At 36.1% G+C, this 24,563-nt stretch overlaps 1 protein-coding gene across 9 annotated transcripts in view; it reads left to right on the top strand.

Moving 5' to 3' along the window:
* The window catches only part of ERC1 (ELKS/RAB6-interacting/CAST family member 1), a 312,721-nt gene that overhangs the window by 200,309 nt on the left and 87,849 nt on the right, over positions 1-24,563 (top strand). For 6 of the 9 annotated variants that reach the window (XR_010885944.1, XR_010885943.1, XM_067307213.1 and 3 more), the window contains one exon: positions 2,881-3,041. Coding sequence is in view for 7 of the 9 variants with exons in the window: in XM_067307213.1 (XP_067163314.1) it covers positions 2,881-3,041 (161 nt within the window). In the remaining 2 variants the exon portion in view is untranslated. Of the gene's footprint in view, positions 1-2,880; positions 3,042-3,922; positions 3,988-20,435; positions 20,615-22,636; positions 22,696-24,563 lie in introns of those variants that run through there. The other 3 variants (XM_067307238.1, XM_067307223.1, XM_067307229.1) reach the window with 3 other exon arrangements.

Below are 24,563 nucleotides of genomic sequence, written 5' to 3'. Positions count from 1 at the left end.
TCTTTATGCCAATGGAAACGTAACTGACAGGGCACAAGTTTACCTACAGTTAAAATGTATGTCAACAGCACGTCTCAGAAAACTCTGGTTCTTGGCAAATAATTTTTTTTTGTTGTATAATTAGCTACTCTCAGGGTGAAACAATCAAGGGTACATTTAAAGTTATTTTTGAATAGGTAAATTAGATGTGCGTTGTAAGCAAGTTGCTTCTAGGGCATATTCCTATATCATTTCTTCCAGGACAGTTTACTGGGACATATACAGACAGGTCTGCACTAAGATTAATAGGTTACTACATAAAATGTTTTGTCTTAAGTTTAGTTGAAATGCTCCCAAAGAAATATCTATAATTTGATGAATCTGAAAACTGAAGTCTTTATTATAAATACAGTCATCAGTATTTTGGTGAATTTTGTCTTTAATCAATAGCATGGCAAATGGTACTTTCTAGAGAGAATGGAAAGTAATGATAGTTCAGTGAACTAAGTTGTTGGCACAGTTTAAAAGCCACTTGCATTCCATCCATCCCTGATATATGATTAGATCAATTTTCTGTTAGTCTTCAAAAATACAGAATAAAACCCTAGAATTAAAAGAATTACCAAATGGAGCAATTAGAAAAAGATTAAGTAGCTGCAAGGATCAGTACTCCAAAGAATATAATCCTTTCCTGCAGAGTAGGTAGATCTTACCACCTAGCACTAACAGCCTTGGCCTAGATATCAGCCAGTAGCATCATTGTGTGCTGGTAACAGCGCACAGTTGTTAGGCTTCAGATCTGCATCAAGCCGGTCCTTCAGTGTTAGTGTTGCAAATTTTGATTGTAACTGGGAATGGAATGATGGATGTCAAAAACCTTTCCAACTTCATTATGGAAAAGTTTGTTGCTCCAAAGATTGTTTTATCTTGGCAAGTGACAGATTGACACAAACTGTTTTGATTGTTGCAGTTGGCTGGACACATTTAGTTGAGGTTGTTTTTTGTTATAAGCAGAGGGTTTTGTAGTTGACATGCCCCTTTTTTTCTCAGTTAAAAGGGAAATGTTTATATAGATCGTTCTGATCCATCCAACGGAAGTAAAAGCTGATATACTAGTACGCCTTTGCTTCTCCTGCATGTTGCTGTTTTTCTTTTTCTAGAAATACTCGTCTGTTTCCTTCCTAGTGGTGTTTTTGCTTTTCATTGGTTATGCAGTTTTTCTTTACATTCTTTTCTGACATATTTCTCTATTTCATTCTATGGAATTTTCTCTTTATTTGCAAAATTGACAGAGTTTTTGGTCTTATTTTGCCCACAAAATAACTATTAAGTCCAGAAAAGCTTGATATTTTAGGTATGCTAGCCAGTTTGGACTATGTGTCACTGAAATTCTCCTTCAGTCACTTGATCGCTGGATGAATTATTAGCTTTACACTTTGAATAATTTTTGATAATTGCATTTTTTAAATTTTTCTTAGTTTGTTGGATCTAGGAAGAATTCTTTTCAGCTGCATTTGAGTGGAACTAGATATGCACTCTGTAGTAAGCACTGCACAATGTCTATGCTACATTTTATAACATACTAATTCTGGGTTGCAATATTTCTTGCTCTGTCACTGCTTGAGGATGAAAAACAATTTTGTCGTCCATGTTTGTCCTGAGCTAGTAACTCTACCTTTAAGAGTACAGAATCTATTAAAGCAAGTAGTGGTATATTCCATACCTGGCATCTTCCAGCACCTGTACAGTAAATGACATACCCAGCTCTTTTTGTAAAACATGTAAGTATAAATTGTGCTTAGTATAATTTGAACTTAATATAATTATTGAACATTTAGTAATTCACTTTCAGAATAGAGCACAAGTTTATTGTTAGGCAGGGATATAAATGCAATGCAGTGTTGTAATGTCATACTAAATTTATACCAATATTTGACTATATGCAGTAATAACATCTAAGTTTCTCCCATTTAAGAACACTTGGTTTGATAGAAAGAGAAAATCTGTATGGAAGAAGTTTGTGAAAGTAGTCTGTGTGCTAATTAACATTATTATAAAATTATTGAAAGAATATCCAGAGGTATTTTTATGCTAGATAGAGCTATCCTTGAATGTTTATTGTGTTTTTAGCATATTAATTAAAGTAATAAATTCTAACCAACACAGAACTGACTACTACTGCAGAATAAAATGTGACCAGTTACATCTGTCTAATAACTATGCTAGAATTTACAGTCATGTTAATTCTGAACTTTCCCATTTGATTATTATCTAAGGTTTGACCATTGTTCTTTCCTACCTGTCTGTTATCAGCCACTCTTTGAACATCTTTTATGTTGCTAAATCACAAAGTGTAGCTATAAGCATTATTTGATAGATATTTTAAGGGAAGTAGACTTATTTACATCTTTCTGGGGACCCAGTCCTATCCCTGTTTTAGAAGACACTTGTAACTTGGTTTTCAAAGCACATATGTAGTTTTTTAGAGATTATTTACAGACAAGCTTTTTATACTTTTGATATATCACAATATATATTATAGATGTGTTCCATTTAATACCTAGCATTTTACTGATCTAGTTTTGAGATATATAGACATCTATTTATTCTTGTGGTACATTTTCTAAAATAGAAATGATCTAAGAGTTGAAGGTTTGTAATTTGGTATTATAATAGTAAGTTTCTAGTGACAAGATCAGATTAGTTCACAGACTGTAATATTGTTTCATTCAAGTGTAGACGTACTTTACACAACACTAGATGGTTCTTCTAGTCTACAAAAGCATCATGCAGCACACATGCATTGGTAACCTTTGGACGCCAATTTAGTTGTGACATTTACTAAGTTCCTGTTGATCACATTTTACTGTTTTTCTCTCGCCTGTCCCAAAAATGTTTTAGGTAGAAGAACTGATGATGGCCATGGAGAAGGTTAAGCAGGAGCTGGAGTCAATGAAAGCAAAACTGTCCTCCACACAACAATCGCTGGCTGAGAAGGAAACCCATTTGACCAACCTACGAGCGGAAAGAAGAAAACATTTGGAGGAAGTTCTAGAGATGAAGTGAGTGTTTCCTTCCATTATTTATAGCTATGTTTTCTTGATATCACTGAATTCTCCTGTTTCCTGATGATGTAAAAACAATCACTGTATGAATATTTCTCTGTAGATACACAGTTATCTGTGCAATCAGTCAAGCCTTCAGAAGCGACTTCTGATCAGGGACTATGTACCTTACTTTCATTAGGCTTCAAAAATATTTCTTCCTTACGGTTATCCATTTTCTTGTAGTAGACATGTATTTTTTGCACCATAGCATCTTAAAAGATCCTAAATAATTATGGACAGCCCATTATTTTGTATGTTTTATGAATGTGCCATCTTACCTGAAGTAACCTATAATCTATTTTAAGGCAAGGCGCAAGTGAGTGTAGCAAACGATAAAAGGAAGGGGGGAAAAGATGAACATAATGCCAGGTAACTGTAATCACTGAAATCAGACTGCAGATGTCTGCTTGGTCTGTTAAATTATTTTTAAAACTCATGTGAATGATTAGCTGGAACTGAGCATGAACTTCTCTATCAGTCAGACTTCTCTTGTCATCTTTACATAAGGAAACCTAAATAAAACCAAAGCTTTGAGGAGATGGGGAAAAGTGAGGAATTAGACTTCTAAGGCTTAAATACTTCCTAATTTCTGACCGTGCATTATAGATAAATAGTTATCCTTAGTTTAGGGGGACATGAATCCATTTAGTGCAATGATGGATAGTGCTGCCAGCAGTTCATTAGAAACACTTTCAGTTGTTTAGCCAGCCCTAAAGAGAAGGAACATTTTTATTGGCAGGGCCAGCAGTGGTTCCTCCACTGTGGTTTCTTGAGCCATTATTTATTTATTTAACTTTTCTATATTACCTCTTTCCTTTTTTTTTTCTTAATGAAAGGGTAGAAAAACAGCTGTTACAAAATGGAAAGAGGTGGCTTAGATCTTGAAACTCTAACTTAGGAGTGCTGTGTAAAGTGGGCCAAGCCTCCCCAGCTTCATATTCAGCTACTACAGTCTGATCTAGACCTGGCATAAAGACACTGGAAGACTGCAGTACTTAAAAAACACACTTTTTATTTTTAATAAAAGTTTTTATTGAGCTATAAATTTGACTGCCTTGAGAGCTGGTGTACTGGGGGATGGGAGGAATAGCTCTTAAGGTGATGTGAGACTCCAAAGGAACTGGAGATATATCCATATCCAATCACTTGGCAGCCCTTTCTTCAGCCAAACTGCTCTGCCAAACCTTCTCATTAAAATATACACGTATTGTACAGTATATCCTGAAATGTATTTGGAGTTGTGTAGCTCTAGAGCCTTTAATATAACTACTCACATCTTTTAAATGATGACCTCTCTTAGCTTACTAAGTTATTGTTGGAAAGTTATTGTACTGAAAATTTAGTATCAGGAACTACATAAACTGGTAGATCCATTGTACCTCAGAAGGAAGAAGAGCACTGGAGAGAACAGTAATGCTGTCAGCACATGGACAGAAAGATGGAAAAAACATTAAATTTGTGTAGTTAACTAGCTGAACATGTTTTAGACATAGCTGGTCTGTCTTAAAATTCTATAAAGCTGCCAAAGGCATCCAAACTTCAAAAACTCACCCTGACCATGAAGCTCTGTTGCAGAAAGGTCTCTACTGATGACTCCCAGGCAGTTAAATATCTTAACATTAATATGCAGAAACCCCAGTATATTCTTTGCTACTCTACCTTCCCAGTCTATGCTTTTTCAAAAGCACTCTTCTCTGCTGTTTTGTAGTTTTGCAGAGATTTCTAATGTTGTTAAAATGTTTTCCACTCAAAAATAACAGTAATTGAATGAGGAGTCAATTTTGTGAAACAATTCAGCTGATTTTGGTATCCTTAACTGAAAGCAAGAGTTGTGGTACAGATACTGTTCAGAGATTCAGTAAAGCAATCTTGCCCCCCATATTTTAGGGTGTGCTTCACTGGGAAAAGCTTAAGGTGCTCAGAAGCAGCAATGGTTAAATTCTACAATTGAAGGAGGTGTAGGTTTGAGAACATGGCACTACAGTCAGCTAATGGGGTGGAGGGAAGTTAAGGAAGCATACAAGAAAAATAGCTTAGGAAATGCTGCTCTGAGAGATTCTAGGTATGAATGGAAACAAAGTATTAAGTCAGCACAAGGACTCCAGAAAGCTACGTCTTTTTGTAATAGGAAGTTGTTAGATATTATATTAGTGATAATATATATTTAAAATATTGCTGCTTAGAGTAAAACTTCCATTTACTGCTGACTCTATAACCCTGAGAAAATCATTTAACACTCTTTAGGGAATCCTGTGTCACCAGAAAAGAATACCAGAAATGTGAACTATTCCAAGGAATACATTTCAGTCCTTAAAGATAGCCTAGGTATTTTGAACCCCTGTTCCTTTAAAGCTAATGTTTTTGTTTTCGAAAAAAAAACGCACACACTCTTGTTGTAAATAATTATGAGAAAGGTAGATAATGTTCTCTATATCACCAAATGTAATCTTCTGTAAAAAAAACTTAGTGAACTGCAAGGATTTTTGTTTTGTTTTGTTTTCTTTAAGAAGTTCTAATGTTTCCATCATTCACAGCAAATCTTTTAAATTAGGCAGGAATAAAGTGCTGTCTACAGAGAAATCTCTGTTCTTTGTCCCATAAAAACCTGCTTAGGCTGAGCTGAGTTATAAACTGTTGAAAATCACCAGTTTTCCTTTCCCTTTTTTTCCTCCTGGTGTTGTCAGCAAATTTTGGCAGTGTGTGAAAATAACTGAACACAAACACTCTAATCTAGAGCCGAGTTCAGGCAATTGCCAAATCTGTAGCAGTGGACAGTGCACTTATAGAGAAGGGGAACAGACACTGTGTCTGCTTGTAGAGAAGGGATTTTTTTTTTCTGTTTTTTTTTTTTTTTGGACTAGGCAGGCCCTTTGGTTATGGTCAGAAGGACCAAAAGATTCTACCTAGTCATCTGCTGCAGGGTCGAAAAGTCCAAGTGGGAGCATTTCTCAATCTGTTCTTGCAGGCTGGAAAGTTGTCTAACGTAGTGTTCACCTTTTCTGACCTACCCTTTTCTTGCTGGTTGCCATTGTTGCTAGCTCTGTAATTAAAGTGATGCAGACTTGTGTAGTGCAGTTGGCACTTCCGAGTTGAATCCTTGATCCTTCTGGCACACAACAGAAAGATTCTTAGTTGTCCAAGGATAGTTTAATACCATTTTTTTCTTTAAAAATAATCAAAGATATTACAGACAAAAGAATTGTTATAATAGAACATAATTTATGTTTCAAAATCAAGTTCTCAAAAATATTTTTTGATTACTCAAGTAACTTTACTTAAATGGTCTTTTGAATATTTATCACAGTAGTATTTAATTACATGAATACATCCCATTTTTCCACAGCATGCTGTTTCATTTGATACAGAGTGTAGACAGTGATCAGAGATGAACCAGGGCTGTGTAGCTTAATGAAGCTGCTTATTGTATTTTTCTTTTTCATCGAGGAGTGGGAAGGCACGCTGAGAGCTAGATGAGGGCTACTATTAAAAAAAAAGATACCAACCTAGGTAGTGCCATGCAGGAAGACTGTTCATCCTACTATTCATGCATGATATACAAAAAACTTAAAATATTTGGTAGGTGATTGATAAGTCTGCATGGACATTTTCTGGCTATAAGATGAGAAACATGTAGCACCACATAGGAACACTTGCAACTGAAAATGAAGTCAGTGGAAGCCAAGGTTATTTATCTTCTGAAAAGTTCATCCTCTCAGTAATAAAGCAGTATTGTCCAGAGATTTGAGTATGAGGTTGAAATTGAAAGTAGTCCAAAAGAAACTGATTAATTGGCATATAGTTTATTTGCCAGAAAAGTAATTTTGGTTGATCTGAAATGATGTGTGAAGTCATTTCAGATGCAGCAAGCAGTTTTGCCGAATGAAAATATTTCATATTATGTGCATCCGTGATGAACAGAACCACCACCAACAAAAAAATACTATCAATGTCTTATCCAGTAACACCTTGTCAGTTGATCAGAAAACGTGTTCATGAAAATTAAAGAAATTTTTGTTTGAGTCATTACAGAAATAGTGTTTTATACCCATGATTTAGCAACAGTTCTCCAGAGGAGAAGAGTGATTCCTAGCTGCAAAAGAAGTATGCATATGTTCTACACAGATAAACAATTGTCTCTCTAGTTTGAAGTCTGTTCACACTTGTCTTCTGTGCTATGAAGTAATAGTATCTTAACCTTGCATCTACAAGGTATAGCTTTCTATGCTCAGCAAAAACACTTCATCATATTGAACTGGGCTGTAAGTTATATGGGCCACTTGGTATCAGGTCATCAGACAATCACAGCAGTGGTACCAACACACCTCCTGTAATTACTTTGTGTGATTTTAAAAAAGCTAAAATCCCACAGGGGGCACTCCATGTCTGCACAATTTACTTCTTGGGGCAAAGCTGAGCAAGTGCATCTGCATCAGTCCCTTTCCCACCTACAGCCATCAGGTCTTTTTTTTAAATGTCTTTTTCAGAGGGAAGGCACACAGTGAAAATGGCCACAGCAATATCCTGTTGCCGTTGTTCTGTCCTTTTTAACTTTCAAGCATAAAACATATAATTATGCGTGTTCATTTTAACTATATATACTGTCACCCTGTTAAATTTTGACATTTTAAGCTGTAAAAAGTTCGGTTGCAATAGCCTGAAATGTGAAAAGTTATCCCTTTCCAAATACTGGAAAATACAGAAATTAAGATTAAATCATTGGAAATAAACTGATCTTGGAACTGCTCTTAATCTCAAAATGAATCACACAGAATCTGACAGAAAAGCTGAAACACTGTGTGTACATATATTACATGTCTTCTAAGACTAAAGGTCATTGAAAGGCCAAAAAATGTATTTTGCGTTTTTTAACTCCACAGTTGTCCTCGCTGTAATGAAACATTAGGCTTTCCATAAATGTAATTGTACATATTTGTTACCTTCAAATTTGGTCAGTTCTGCTATTACTTATTTAATTCAGCTGAAAGTTTGAGAGAAAACATCATCTCTTTCACAAGTTACCTCTTTTGGCAAATACGGGTTGATGTCTGTCATCCTTTCTGTTCTCCAGCATTGTCAAAGAGCCTGAGATACTCAGTATAGTGACAACATTAGAGACAGTCTGCCACTTTGTTTTCAGTGAAATTGATAATAGAAAATCTTGAATCATGGAAATAAGCAGAAAAATTGAACCTATTTATGGACAGCAGTACAAAACTCTTTGGTTGAATGATTCTCTTAGGTCAAAGAATTATTAAATTTGAATCTCCAAATTTCACAGAAGGAACAAACTGCAAAGCAAAGTAGTGGAGCCTTTAGTGAAGCCTGTGAAAATCAGGTGCCCCACAGGAGCATACACAGAAAGAGATTGTTGGGGTTTACTATGTTTCTGTAACTACCAGAAAGTTATGCGTATCTTTTGTAAGTGGTTTGTTTTTACTGTTCACCTTCCTTGAAAAACTTTTTCGTCTGTGGCTTCCTCAGATACTAAAATCTTGGCGCTATACGTCCCAGTCCCATTCTGTCTTATGATAAAACCTCCATATTCCATTTTATCTTGAACTCTGGTCCTCAAGAACAGTCTTGCAGAGGGAAAGCACTGTACTATCTTAATGAGCCATGACAGGCCTGGAAGCAAGACCAACTGCTGAAAAGCGCACCAGGTGATGTTAAAGGGGTTTGTTCCACTCAGTAATTGCAAAGACTATTAATGTTGTTGGGAGGAGCTGGGAAAAGGAGGTGCAGTCATTAACTTCCTGAGAGTTTAGATACACTGTGCTCTTGTTTTCATGCCTTTCCACTGGAGATATTTTTTCTTCTGGATGTGTTTTCCGGGGATTGGGTTTAGTGTAAGTGATCCCTTCAGTAGTTCTTGGAACATAATTTCTAGACAGCACAATGAAATTAGACCTCTTTCAAGTCAGAATGTGAAAAACATAGCGTATAACCTCAGTGTTAAGAATGCAGTTTGGTCAAATTTTTCTTGTCTATTAATAGACTACAACATTCTTATAGAAATTACCATGAAGAATCTCATTAGTAGAAGAGCTTTCATATACATACACAGAGTACTAAATTATGTAATTTTTTAGGCTTACACAGTCCTAACTGGTGAATGAATACCCCTCTTGTCTTTTCTCACTTTGCTAATGAATTAGTGCAAGCGAATTTAGGGCAGGTGCAGCACAAGGTAATTTCCTGGAACTCATTAGTACCCTGTGTTCTTTGCTGCCCAAAGGGCATTACTTTGGGAAAAGTTTGTCTTTACCATAGCCTGCATATTGTGCAGATCATCTTACCTAGAAGAAGAACAAGAATAATGCATTTTTCTAGAGATAATGACTCAAGTTACCTAATGTTAAACTGGTGAAGGAAAGGAGAGATGGTTTTATTTTGACTAACTTGTAAAACAGATTGCTTGTAAGATAGCTCTGAGAGTGCTAGTATGCTCCTTTCTCCTAGTCATTTCTGCATTCCTTTTCCAGTACAAAACACTCTTCTTTTACTATATTCTCACATACGCTTTCTGTAATTAAATACATTCAGTAGTCCTGTTAGAAGCAAAGGTTTATTTGTTCAAGAGAATCTGTAATTTTTCTTGGGAATATTAATCCTCCACTCCAATTATTTCTAGAACAAGACTGGCAAAAGTGGACTTCCAGGTCTTCAGCATGACCTTTTCATTGTCTCTGCATACACATATACACAACAAACATAAATATGCCTGTGATTTTTGTTTTTAAACAAAAATATGCAAAAGTTTTTTGGTTCAATATTGCTAGCAATAGTACATTTTCGTATGCTAGCTGTTCCAGCTGCATCAGTTATTCCTGTCGCCATACCTAATCCAGCTATAACATTCTGGGTCTTCAGGGGTGTTACTGAGCTAAACCAAATCAGGTACTTTTTACTTTTTGTTAAAGTCAAAAGAACCATGAGTTCCTTAGGGTGCTTTTTTTCTCTTTTATAAATGCACACTGTAAATAGTGGTGCATATAAATCAACTCTGTGAGCACTACATATTTCATTAAATACAGCCAAGTTGTGGGTTAATAGAAGTTCCAAGTGAAAATATTATGGTATCTCATTGTGTATATTGTAGATTTAATGTAGTGTGAGCAATAGTAGCTTTGAGCCATTGTAAATCCCATCCAGACATTGTCAACATAGTTCAAAATACAAGGAGAGAAATCTCAAAGATTAGATGGGCTCATATGGCCACTGTGCATATGTAACTTATTCTTTTTATTGTTTTTAAACAGCAGTGTAGTTTTGTGGGGTGTAGATAAGGCAGAGCCTAGCTTCATAAGATGTTCTGGAGTTGATCAGAAGTTTCCTTTTTCCAGAGGAGTTGGGTCAATTTGCTTTAATTAAGAAATAACCTCCAAACCAAGTAATTGGTTCCCTACAGTCCTGGAGGGCAAACTAACAACAAGTGGGAATTATATAAGAAAAATTGGATAAAAGATTCAAATTGTTAGGAGTTGCTACAATCTTTGGCTTTATTCTGTAAGGGAATCTTCAATAAATCTTTTTGTTTTTCCTCCTTTCCCAAAAGATACTTTTGAGTTCATTTAGACAAAATAAAAAACATCATCTGCAAGGCTATGCAATTTCTGATAAAGCTCAGGAAGTGTTTTATTTCTCTCTGTAGTGAGAGGGTTTGGGAGCTGGCTAGTTTATCTGGTGATATCTTATGTGCAGTGCAAGTGCATACATATGCAGGAGCTAAGAACATGAAAATTGATCAGAACTGTTTATTTAGAAATCCTAAGAGTAGACACTAAGCATGCTAAAAGTGTCTTTCCTTAAAGTTTATTTTACTATTTACTATTTACTTTATTTTACTATTATTGTTTTTGAGTCACTTCTCCCCCAATCCAGTGTGTAGCATTATAGTTTATGCAGATTATGGGACAGAGAGAACTATCTTTCATAGTAGTCACTAGTACATATAAGGATTGCAGGGAAGACTGAAACACAATTTGACATAATGTCATCTTTGACAGATCTAAACAGATATGGCTATAGCTATCTATAAATAAATAGTTCCTTTTCAATCCACTGGCACTTCCCAGCTTTATTCTCTTTAAAAATGATGTTAAGAAAGCATTTCGGTTGATTTAAACAAAACTGATACAAATTTTTGAGCCACTCTATTTCCACTATATAATCAAGGAATCAAGTTTTATACATGAGGTTAAACTAAATGATCGAACTGGTATCCACTATTTAATCTAGGAATCAGCTAGTTTAATCATTTAGTTTAATGTCATGTATAAAGCTTTAAAGCCAATGATACTGTTCCCACCCTCACTTTTTTTACTTCATTCTTTTTTAAGTTGACTAACTTTGAAAAGATGACTGGTGCATGTAGCTTTGAGCAGCCAAGTGTTTCGCCAACCTGCCTTCAGTTCCTTAAAAGTTGTTGGAGTAATTAATCAAAAATACTGTTTGTAAATGCTCAGAAAATAGTAAAGTGTTAAGAAACAGATAACCTGAATTTGTTGAGACTAAATCATGACAAATCAACTATGTGTCCCCATATTCCAAGTAGTAGTTGTGGTAAAGCAGTAGATATGATATATTTTGATCTCAAGAGGATATATGTCATTGTCTCACAGAACTGTCTCATCATCAAGCTAGGGATTATATTCCTGTATGAACTACTATAAAGAGAATAAACAGGTATTTGGAAAAGAATAAATAGTAGTTGATTGTCAAAATGGAAAGCCGTCTTGCATGGTTTCCTTAGAGGTCTCTTGCAAGTCTGCTACTGTTCAAAATTTTCGTTCACAATGTGGCTGATGACCCAAAGGATATGCATTGCCAGAGAATGCCAAGGTGGGTATTCAGGCACTTCGGAGAACAAGATGAGAATTCAAAATTATCTCAGTAAAGTGAAGAGAGCATCTAGGGAACCTGTAGAATACTGTTCTCTGGAGGCTTTTACAGACAAATAACATCAACTTACCAGGAATAGCTTAGATACAGTTGGATGTGCTTTCAGTGTGTTATCTTGCAGTTCTTGTGATTCTTTAGCACAGATTATATACTTCCCTGAATTAATGTCTGTAAGACCAAAAAATGTATCTTGCAAAAATATATGTATTATACATGTGTGCTTATTTTATGTATTATTCTGTGGGCTTGGTTCTCTCTTTAACAGAGACTGTGGCTTGTAGATTCAATTTCTAAAGAGAAATTTCACGCATATCTATCCCATTTCGTGTATTCTTCATGCTGATATTTGGAGAAAGCTTTTATGGCCTTAACTAGCCACATTTTCTTCAAACAACATAACTATTCAACATAACTATTAATAATATTTTGCAGTTGAATTGTTTTCATTTAAGGATCTTCAATGTGAAAGTCTTCCATTTTATAAAAGAGAGAAATATTATCATTGTTCCACAAATGAGTAAACTGAAACCAAAAACATAGTGATTTGTTCACCTGTGGCTACAGAATTTCAGATTAAAATCTTAGGGTAGTGGGTTTGTAGGGAGTCTATATTAAGAGACAAATGCTTAGTAGAAAATACTGTGCAAGTAAGATTAATACATCTTCATTTTTATTTTTTTCTCCTGACATGTTTCTACACAGACCCTTTCTACATCTTCATCTTTCTCTGTACTAAATGTCTATACATAAAATTGCATATGCTTACCTTACCATTTCAGTACTGTATTTGGAGAGAGGCAATGTGTTCTCTTTCACTAAGCTGATTTCCAATTTGTCTTGTTTGCTAGATTGTCATTGTCAGTGAGGGCTTTGGTTTGGAGTTTGAAAAACTAGATGAATTTAGCAAGATGTTAATTTGAAACAAAAATAAATCCATTTTTGCCTTGCCTTGAAAAATATGGAGATGACTTTTGACTACAATTTCATAGGTTTTGTGACAAATGAGGCATGAAACAAATTGGCATACCTGCAGTGTCCAAAGTACAGTGGTACAGTGTGCTCTCCAATTCCCAGCCCTCAAGATTTCAGCAAAGGTCGCAAATTAAACAAAGTCAAAATTAATCAAGTCTACAATCAAAATACAATCATTAAGGCTTTCATTTACTACAAAGAGGTGGTTGTGAGAGAGGCACTGGAGCAGGTTCTTTTGTGCAGTAAGGGAAAATCAACAGCAAGGTGTCAAACAGAAAAATGAAACCATGCAGGTGAAGCTGCCTTTGAAGCCAAAAGGAACCAGCACTTACACAGAAATGCAAGTAAACTCTTGGAAAATGAAAAGTGTGTCTGGTGCTGAACTGCAGAATGTGCCAGCATTATATTTGGCCCAAACAGAAGGAGCCTGTGGACTAAAGTCAGTGTTAATCAAGTAGCTAAATAGTCATACACGGCCACTTCAAGCAGCCTCACACCAAGGCTTCACTCCAGTAGTCTCAACTGCTGTAACTTTTGCCTCCTTAACTACATGGAGCGTGGAAGTAACACTTCCTCTGTGTGCAAAGTTGAAAAGTACAGTCAGTGATGCCTAGAAAGACCCTAGCTGAAAAAACACATTCCTTTATAGTTTTTGTGCCCAATTCTGGGGAGATACAGTGCTCCAAATGATTTTGTGATGTATATGGATATATCTCCGTTGCCCTAAGTGCAGTTACTCCCTATTTATACAAAGGCTGAATTAAATGTCTTGTTCCATTTTATGGACAAATATGCTCTCAAGGCAACTTAAATATAACCAAGTGTATGAAATTCTTCCTTTGTTACCTGTTTCTGAAACAGAGTCTGTAGACCTTTAATAAAAGTATAGTTTTAGAAGGACAGAAATCGCACTGAGTAGCAATCTGGTTTTCATCTCAGTGATATAAATAACAAGAAGCTTTGTTCCCTTAGATGGGAGACACATTGTGTTTTCATAGATCTCCATTCTCATTTCTTTTTCTATTTTACTAACTGATATAAAAATAACGTATGGAATTAGTATATAAAAAGTACAATAAGATATGCTTAATTCACACCAGTGAGTCCTAACAGTGAAAGGCATACTTTTTAGTGTACCTTTAGCCTAACCAGTTGCTGTTCTATTTTTTCCTGGTACAGAAACTCATGTGTGTGCAATGTGCATGCATCACTTGTATTTCATGTGACCTGTCTAGAGCATGTGTCATTTTTATTTTATAAATGAGTATAATCAATTTCCTGTAGATTCTGAAAAGTTTCCTGGCAGATGTATAATTTAATAATCATTTGACATATTTGCAATGTAGGAATACCTGTTTAATAATTGTCAGATTATAGTACAAGGTATGGAATAAAACTCACAACTGTTCTTCCAGAGTTGTTCCACACCCTGTTTCCACTGCAAAGTCATTTGATTTTTGAAGCAGATGCACCCTAGTCAGCAGAAGTTTTGCTTCAGAAGTTTCTTGTCAGGATAAGCTCTCATACCCGTTCTATATACTGATACTGCTGGTCTAGAAAATGTGCTGTAAAGGACAAAAATGTATCTTTTTCAGTGACTGTATTCCCAAGGAAATCCTTTGTCTTTGTAACAAGGTCAGTATTTCAAATACAGACTACCTGAACTCTAGAACACAGTATAGTCTAACGAGAAGGGAAGAAAAATGCCATTTTCTCTTCTTTTTTTCATTCTTCCTCTACATTTCCTTTTTTTTTTTCTTTATGATTTTCCTTTTTCTTCCCTCTTCTCTTTTCCTCTTACTTCTCAACCACTCTGCCACTTTCTTCCCCCATAAGTTTAGGTGCTTTGCCAATGCTATGATATTTTTAATCAGGCTTTGAATCCAAGCCCTAATTTCTTAAAGAATCCTTTCCTTCTAAGATGAAGATTAATTCTAGGAGACCAGTGCTATTTAATTTCTTTAATACCTCTGCTTTAGAAGCATTTTACAGTCTCAATGTCTTTCACTGACTGTGTGTACCGTAGATGCAGGTTGGGGGGTACCCATTCTGAGATTCTAGGAATTTTCTTTTCAGTAGTCTTTTTATTAAGTGCCAGGTTTGCAAGAAGATTACAAAATAAGTTGACATATAATTTGGACACAGAGACATTTTTTGTTTTCTCTAGATAATACTCAGAGCGCACTGAGTGTTGCCAGTTGTCGTACAAGAACTTGATTTGAAAAGTGCAGCTGTACTCAACTGTTGGCAGTGAACTACCAACATTTTTTTAAAATGCTACTGCTTAGCAATTCTTGGTTCCCTTTCTTCTTCTCCTCCTTAATACCCAGCCCAATCTACACCTCAGATTTTGTCTCTCTTGTGAAGCGTGTGCCATCACTGTTAGAAGACAGCAGTAGGTAAAATATTTCAAGTTCAGCCTAATTGTATAAAATTCTTAGCTAGTTCTATTCACCAGAAAGTTTCACTTACACAATTCTGCTGTCTCTCTGCACTTAGTCAATTTCTGTAGCACAAAAAAAGAGTAATTTTTTTTTTTTACCTGTCTAACAGACTGGTTAAGTAGGTGATCAAGTTACAAAACTGTCCTTCCATTCCAGATCCCAGATACTAGTCCTACTAGTAGAATTAATAATGTACTTATTACATAATTAAGTTCTTCCTGCTTTCAATCAGTAAATTTGACTTCACCATTGGAGATCTTAGCATCTAACAACAAATGCTGGCATTTTTTAAATGGTGTCAACTTTAAATGGAATCTATTTCAGATCTGTCCTACTTTTGTGTGATCATTTCAACTCTAGAAGTGTTAGAGCTTTTAAAAATATTAACTGAAGAAACAAAAAAATCACGTTCCTCTTTGCAATTCGTGAACTGCATTTGCACATTTTTCTAGTTTATGTTGTACATGTGTGTTTTTGCTTCAAGGTAAGAATTAGGAGAGTCTAATGGAACTATGTCATTACCAGCTTCTCAGCTCTTCCAGCTGAACTCAAGGGCAGCCTACTGTGACACAGAAATACATGCCTGCACCTTTAGTGAGCAAGATGAGTTTGCCAACCCAAATGGGGTATGATAACTTCTCTCCTCATGACCGCAAAATACTTCTAGGAATAGAAGTGTGTTTTTTTTCTTAATTATCTGGCCTTTTATAATTTTAAATTATACCATTCAATTCTGATTATACTTCACATTGCATAGCACTTTCCATCTGAGAATCTTAAAGCCTTTAAAAACACCATATTAATTCTCAGAATACCCCTCTGAAAAATAGGTATTATTCTTAATTATAGATAAGGAAAACTCAGCACAGAAAAATTAAATGACTTGTGAAAAATTGTTTGGGTTGCTTGTAGTGGAGTGGTTTCCAGACCGCACTCAAGACACCAAACAACCAAAAGGCCATTTGCGCTCTGATATTAGATTTCATTTACAAGGAAGTGAGATTTTTTTTGCCACAAATCCAGTTTATATTCCATTGCAAATGAATAAAGGGCAATATTGAAGTATTTTTAAAGGGAAATATTAAAATTAGTTTTCTTGTTCATGATAAAAAATTGTTCTGACAGAGACCAAGAGGTACACACCTAGGTTGTTCGCCATCTTTTCTGTTCCTCAGGTCTTCACTTTCTCTTCTTTCTTTGGTTGGCCTTCAAAATCTAGGGATTCAGTTGTCTGAGCGCAGGAGTGTACTGCCATTTCAGATGCGCTGGGATATCCCACTGGACCTCCAAATGCCGCTTCAGAAAGGCATAGATCTTCCATACGTTCTGTGTCACATGGCTGGCCTCTTGAATGTCTCAGTTATCCTAGGACAGCTCATATGGCATTTGATACCTTTGTTTAGGCAACTGAATCCCAAAACATGCACCAGAAACAGCTGAATCATCCCCATCAGCATCAGTTAGAGAGACTAGACTGCACTCTCGTCAGACAGCTTCTCAGCACTAACAGAGGTCATCTTGGAGTAATGGCAGATGTATTGACTTCCCCAAATTTGACATCATAATTGTATTCAGTGCTGCAGGACCTCAGAGTTTCAGCTGAACTTCCCTCATCTCTTTTGGCACCTCTAAGGAGGCGAGTTCTCAGTTAGGGTCCTCCATTTCTTATTCAGAAACACAGTGCCCCGGCTCATGGAAAGTAGGAGTTGTTGTTCTGATGATACTTCAGATCACATACTTTCCTAAAAGCTTTGGGGTGATTATTCCCAAAACACTTGTAGCCACTTCCACACCATAGGTCAGTCCTAATCACTGAGGCTGAACAAGTCTTTTTAATGGATTTTTTTCCCATGGAGTTGTGGAAGAGTAATTTGTTCCTAAAACATTGCTAGTAGCTGACTAACTTTCACCTCCCACTTTGAGGATGATTCGACAATATATTTGATAGCTCTTTCAATGATTTAACTGTATGTTACTTTTTTTAATTTTATTTTATTTTATGCAATTTAAGTTTATTATTTGGGACAAAGAACATTAGATCCCTGGTTTCATCATAATATTGTTGCATACTTGCTAGATATTCTTGCTCTGTCTTCTTTTCAAAATTAAAATTCAACATTATCAAGATTTTTGTTGTTTATGACAGTGCATCTATGTGCTTCACAGAATTACAACATTAAAAACACACAAATATTCTCCCACTCTATTTCACAGTTACAAGAAACTCGTCTTTATTTCAGCAATTGGTCAGTGAAACTAGAACTCACTCCCAGACTACCATTAAGGATATGACATAGCTTGATAACTACAGAAAAACTCATTCAAAACTAATGTTTTCTTAAATATCACTACAGTAACAATCAAAAAGACAAAAAACAAAGACAAGTCTTTCTCCTTCTCACACAAGGCTGACTGTTCCACTATTCCAGAAGAACACTGTAATACTGGAAATCTTTGTTAGTGCTATGGAAGACTTTTAAAGATAAGGAGCAGAATTTTGAATTTTAACAAATGATATGTAGAAGGCCAGTTTTAGGAATGAAGATATGCCCTAAGCACGTTGCATTAGTGAATACATGGAGTGTTATGATTTATCATCTTCTAACAACTATTGCAGTTGTGATTATATAGTTAAATTCAAAAACTTACAGTGATTTAGTCTAGAAGTCAGGAATGCATGGCTCATGATTGAAAAATCCAAATTCAAAGAGAGGGGCACAATTTCCTTATCAGAGATACAGAGACAAAATGGTGTTCATATTCTTTAATTAAGACTAGTGTATCTAGAAGTGCTGAAATTCATTTTTGTATCATGTTCATCAGCCTCTCCTGGATTCAGGAAACTGGTTTCAGTTAGGCCCTTAGATAAACAGGAGATAATATTGTTCATATCTAATATTTACATGATACAGGGCAAGATGCTAACTGACTCTTCAGTTTTTCTTCTCCTTTATTATCTTGTTCCTCACATCATGATTTCATGTGCATGTTGAAAAAGTACAAAAGTCACATATGTAAGACTTCTGAGGTTAAAAAGCAGTGTGATCTACAGAAGGATAATTAAACCATGTTGTTGCTTCTAACTTATGCCATACTCTTATCTGTATTCAGAGCTGTCAGATAGAGCTGACCCAGCATGTCTCTGGTCAGCTGTATCAAATGCTGCATGCTTATCAATCAGTAAAGACATGGCCTGGTGCATGACCAAACTTGCTTCTGATTTTTTCCCAAACTTAGACTTTGGTTTTACAAATACATTATCATTTTTTTACTGCTCTTTGAACTAGTTCCTCATTGTCCTTTCTTATTTTTTATAAATAAGACGCTCCAGAATGCCATGACTGACATACAATTTGACCTTAGCCGAATCACTTAACAGTTTCTGAGCTCTGAGCTGAAGATTACACTACCTTGTCTCATATGAATTCTGTGAAAGTTTTCTTTAAGTCTTTATTATATGTAGAACTCTTTGAGGTGCCCCAGTATTATAATACTGTTTCTTTATTAATACCTTCTGCATTAGGTCAAGGAAAATAAAATCATACAGAGAATCTTTAAAAAAAAAAAAAACTCTCTCTCAAAGTATTCGAGTTTGCCATGTTCTCCCCACGCAGTTGTTTAGGCCTTGTTGAAGTATATGGCAAAGAAAATAAACAGAAGAATTCTTCTTGATGTTATGATTCAGTAAAACCCCCTTTTAGAAGCATTTTAAACTTTACATATAATTTCTCATTGTACCTTACTGTGTCAATGGAGCTGTGCTCTCTGGTATACAGGCAAAGACTAAAAACACGTTCTAGGGCACATTAGAAACTGTGGAGCCATCTGGTCCTTCTCCCCCCTCCTCGTTCCTCCCTTAAACAGAACTAATTCAGATCACTAACCTAGCGAAAAAATGTCCACATTTTTGTGAAGATAGTTTTCTGCTGGCATAGTGCACCGAAATGGCAATCCATGGTCAGATAAGCCCCAGACAACACAAGGAAAGTTTGGAAACTTATGTCTTGTGGTCTGTGGAAAGAAAAGACTGCGAGCTTAAGCTGTTAGATTGGCTTGAACTGCAACTTCGCTTACAAAACAAAAAAGCCCTTACTTTGAGTAAATGCCTTCTGGTCTTCATTCATAACTCATATAATGATTTTGTGTGATGAGATCTTAATGTTTAATAATCTTCCCATTCTTATAATCCATTCCTCTACTGCTTTCTCTTCTTCACCAGGTCTGTCCCTGTGCCTTACCTAACGGGCCTGGTGCCTTTGGCCAGCTGCCTCCCATAGCAATAATGTAATGGAGATAAAATGGTGTTTTCTGTTCTGGATCTGAGTTGCAACAATTCAGTCCCTCAGTCATCATGCAGCTGTCAGTTATTCCTCCTTCTGAGTTGAGTGGCTTGATTAGACTGATTGAACTAGGTGATTGGATTGAGAGGGTTAAAGAGGGTCCATCTGTTCTGGATTTACTGCTGTGTCAGTGGAGTCAGAAAGGCCAGGAATTAGTGAGTGGTTTAGTCTTTCCTCACTGTTGGCAGCTGACAGGAACACTGATGAGGTGATAATGAACTAAAAAGTCTGCCCTGTTGGCTAGGTGGGAAAGGGACCCAGACAGTGGGCAAGTCTCACCCCAGTTCCTGCCAAGATTTGCACTTTTTAATGGAATCCATCTAAAGCAAAATTAACAGGTATACTTTTGCAGATGATTTTCATTAATGTAACTTATCACCAGTGGATACTAAAGAATATATCACGTTACTTGCAGCATGGCAGCTCTGTAGGGTTTAGGCACCAGACAGCCCAATCAAATAGAAGCAATGGTGGAAACGGGGCTGGAATGTTTTATCAAATGAAAAATAAGACATAACTTCTTTTAAAATACCACATGAAGTTCTGCTGAAGAGAACTCTTCCATTTTAGTTTTGACCAAGTGGCATTTACTAGCATTTCTTAATCTTAACATTTAATCCCTAAAGTATTCAAATCAGGATTTGCAAATACGTCTTAAAGGCATCATTTTGTGTTTTCCCTTGTTGCTTTAGGTGCTACAAAGTGTTATTACTTCTACTTCTTCTTCAAACCTCTGTCACCCATCAGAGCATATTTCAGCAGCCTCATGATATTTCAGTTTTGATGCAAGTCCAGCTGATGCCAGGCATGAGCATTCATAATACGTATTCATTAGCATGGTATGGATAAACTAACCTATCAAGATGTCAGAAGCACTGTAAGCCTGTGGGATAGCTGAAGAATACCATGTATGCGCCCAATGGACTTCTAAAGTTAACATATGGTGTTCTTCTCAACTTACTTGTTGCTGACAGACTTAATAAAGACTCAAGATTTTACAGGCCCTTAATTTGTAAAGAGTCCACAGAGAGTACGAATATGAAATCTCTTAGTATGCTGCATCAGGATTTGTATATTTCTGAGAAAACAATGCTAAGAGTTTTGCAAGCTGACTTAGAAACTGTTTATTCCGTAGTCAAAGTGTTTGGAAGGCAAATTCATTCTTTGAGGGTAAACCTCTCTGACCTCTACACAGAAGATTGAGGGGGTTGAGCACGGGGAAGATCATGACCCCAGAGTCTCCAGTGGCTGTTGATTGAAACCTTGTGTTTCATGAAATAAATGTTTAAGAACATTTCCTTATAAGACCTGGGCTGCACGCACAGATTTTTTTATAGCACTTTAACTATTATGGTTAAAGGTGTTTCTTCCCCTACTCCACCTCTTCTGCCCCAACAGAAAGGGCTAACTCAGCACAATCATTAGTACAACCCTTAGACTGAATGCAATTTTGTCATTATAGACGTGACTTACATTGATGTAGCTTCTTTTCCTAAATCTGTAGGCTTGAGCTATCTTTGTGTAAACATGTCTGTGTGACTATAACAATGTCTGCACTCATGGGATTGCACGTGTAAATTACACTAACACACGTAACGCTTTGTAGGTACAAACCAGTCCAAAAAAATAAAAATAAGCAACTCCAACCCTGAAAATAGACAATAACTCTAATGGATGGATTTGTGGTGTGGGAGGGTGCTGGCGCTGAAGGGAAACATTTAAAGGCCTTATTTGATATTTTTTTGATAGCAGACAGATTAAAACAAATATTTTAATGCAATTCATCTGTTTTCTCTATGTGCCACTCCAGTCACAGGAAGAAATTCAGGAATTTTAGAAATGCTTACTTTATCAGCCTTGTTCATAGAGAACTTTACCAATGTTAGCAAAAATATGGACGCAAATAGTCTTGCTTATACAGTTGAAGAAATGAATTACTTTGAGATTAGACCTGTCCTTTCTTAACTGGTGAGCTATTCTATTGTGTTCGCTGTACCAATGTTCTCATATGGATTACGGTCAGTGCTCTAACAATGTTCATCACTACTGAAGGAATCCCTCTTTTCATGATGCCTCATTTGTAACCTGCATGTTGCGATTCAGAAGAGGAAGAAATTGTCTTTGAACTAATATACTTGGAGGAAGGTAGCAGAGAGCTAGTATAATGGATTTGGATTTATGACTAGATATAACAGTCTGTTTTATGCAAGTGATGACTGTATTTCGTACTTTTCAAACAAATTTAAATAATAATGAGTGCATCTGTTATTTCATTCTTTTGATTTTGGATTTCTTTTCTTGTTCAAAAGCTCCCCCATGTAGGATAGAATGAGATGTTGTTCACAATTGCCCACTAATGAATCCCAAAAAGTAGTCTGTCCACTTGCAACTCTTTCTCAAGAGCCTCCCTCAAATAATACCAACAGTGGTGTTGGGTAGAGTTGCTAATAATTTTTGGCCACGCTATTTCTTTAATCATCTTTTTCTTCTAAAAGAATGAATGAAAGGCTATCCAATGACACTCCTGAGTTTGTCACAGAAAAGGATTTTTTTTTTAATCAATCAGTATTGGCAACATTTCTCCCATTTTGATTTAGAGCACCGTGCTCAAACATTCTCATTTGAACAGAATTACAATTTTCTCACCTGTTCCATAATTAAATAGTAAGGACATATAATTTGAAATAAAGCAGCACTAATGACTCTTCACTCATTCATCATTTGTGCCTGTTATTTATGCCTAAAACATAAACCATTTTGATATATACAACACAATAGAAATGTTTGCCCTAGGAAAATGGCTCCTTGTGTGGACTTCAGAATGATACTGATGTCCTCTTGCTCACATCATCTATATGAGCTTTGTCTTCTCCTTCCTCTCTCCTTATCGAAGGTCTGTGGGGAAGCAAACTCAGGAAACTGAAGCCACTGCATAGAAAAGTCAGAATTTGTCTCCAGATTCCTTATGTGACTTGGACACCAAGGCAATCAGCTTTGTCTCCTATCTAATCTCTTGTTCTCTTTTCCATATTTTTGGGTTTACAGCACACAGGTAAGGTCTTCTAACTCTTGGGAGAGTTAGGAGAGCTACATATTATAATAAAAAAATAAATAGAAAAAGAAATGTCTCTTGATTAGAAGTATTTCTTGGTGTTCTAGGTAGGAGTTTATATTGATGAATATTGCCAGACTTTCACAGCCCCTTCACATTAAGCTTCCCATGACATCTCTCAAGGAAACCAGAGTGTGCTGTTTTTAAACTTGATTATGGGTTAGAAAATGCCAAGTAATTATCTGCCCAGAAATCATTTTTCACTCACTCTTTTTATTTTCCTTTTTCCCTTTTTTGTTAACTATACTCATGAGGAAGGGTTGGTCAGAATTGCTGATCTTGCCCAGTAACCATTCCAGTCTGCCGTAGTTATTTACTGTTACTTAATGAATGTTTCTTTCCCTCTGGAATATTGTCCTCAGAAGCCAAGGTGGCTGTTCGTCCACAGAAAGTATGTGAATAGCGTGAGAGCATGTTTCATGGAATTGTGTGTGACCGTAACAGGAGAGCTAAAGAGAAGCACTTCTGTATAGGGAACATTTCCTTTTGAATAAGCCTGTACATAAATTCCTTGGCTTCTTCAAGGATTTTACTGACATTGCTGCCATCATGATTAAGTTTCTTGGTATCACTGATTATAGTAATGGCGTAGAGCCAAAATCACTTGCTTTTGGCTGAGTGGCAAGTAGGGAAAAAAAAAAAAAAGACAGTATGAAAAGGGTTTTGGCAAAAAGAGGAATACTGTTGAGATGTAAAAGTTGATTGTTCTATCTTTTGTATCATATTAGAAATGAAGCTAATTTTTTTACACTTATTTTTGGTATATATGGCAGAGGTGCTGGGTGAAGGAGCTTTTAAAGAAAGAATAATTTTTGCTTGCTGAATACTTACAGTGTATAGAAAGTAAACTTACTGAGTGCACTTCCCTACTGTGGCTGATGGCTTCAAGGGAGTTTCATTTCAGAGAGCAAGTGCCCCCATTCTTTCCTACTGGCTCAACTAAATCTTGCTTAGTCCACTGCAGTTTTCTTTCTGTAGTGTGGTGCGTGGTGAGAGTTGTTTCATTTGTTCATATTCCATGATATCTATGAATGCAATCAAAGCCTTTTCATAAAAACTGGTCTGTTTCTCCTCCAGCCTGAAAAGTTGAGCAAGCCCACTTTTGAGCCCAGATTCATAATTAAAAATTTATCTACAGTTTTAAAAAACACCTTTAGAAAGTGAATTTGCACTTTTACTTCCAACAAGACTTTACCTTCTCTGATTAAAAAATATGCATATAAGCTAGTGTTTGAGCACATAAATGTCAATCCTTTTTTAAATCTATTTATAGGGGAAGTTATGACAGTATAACAGTGCTCGTTAGTGTAGTAATGAACCACTTGCTGAAGGAAAAAGAATGTATTCTTGCTGCAGCGGAAGGGAATTTATAACCTTGGACATTGACTCTTGCACAGGTGTTGAAAACTTGTATAGGAGGACAGGGCTACTGTGAAGAGGCTGTATGCTTTTGCTAAATGGAGGGCTGATGTGAAGATGAGCTTTTTACATTTTTAGCTGAAATGATCTTTGCTGTGCAATGACCCTCCATTTCATGCTGTATTTCCCATTGTTCAGTAGCATGAAGTGGCTAAAAAAGATCGTGTTCAAGGTACGCATCAAAGTTTTATTAGAGTGTTGTCAGTAGAAAGAGCTACTTCAGATTAACCTATGTTATTTTAACCATTAGATTCTATAGCTGATCTTTTTATGCAGTCAGGCATACAGC

Source organism: Apteryx mantelli, chromosome 1 (assembly GCF_036417845.1).
Source record: "Apteryx mantelli isolate bAptMan1 chromosome 1, bAptMan1.hap1, whole genome shotgun sequence".
NCBI classification, from domain to species: Eukaryota; Metazoa; Chordata; class Aves; order Apterygiformes; family Apterygidae; genus Apteryx; species Apteryx mantelli.
This window is presented reverse-complemented; position numbering and strand designations above follow the sequence as displayed.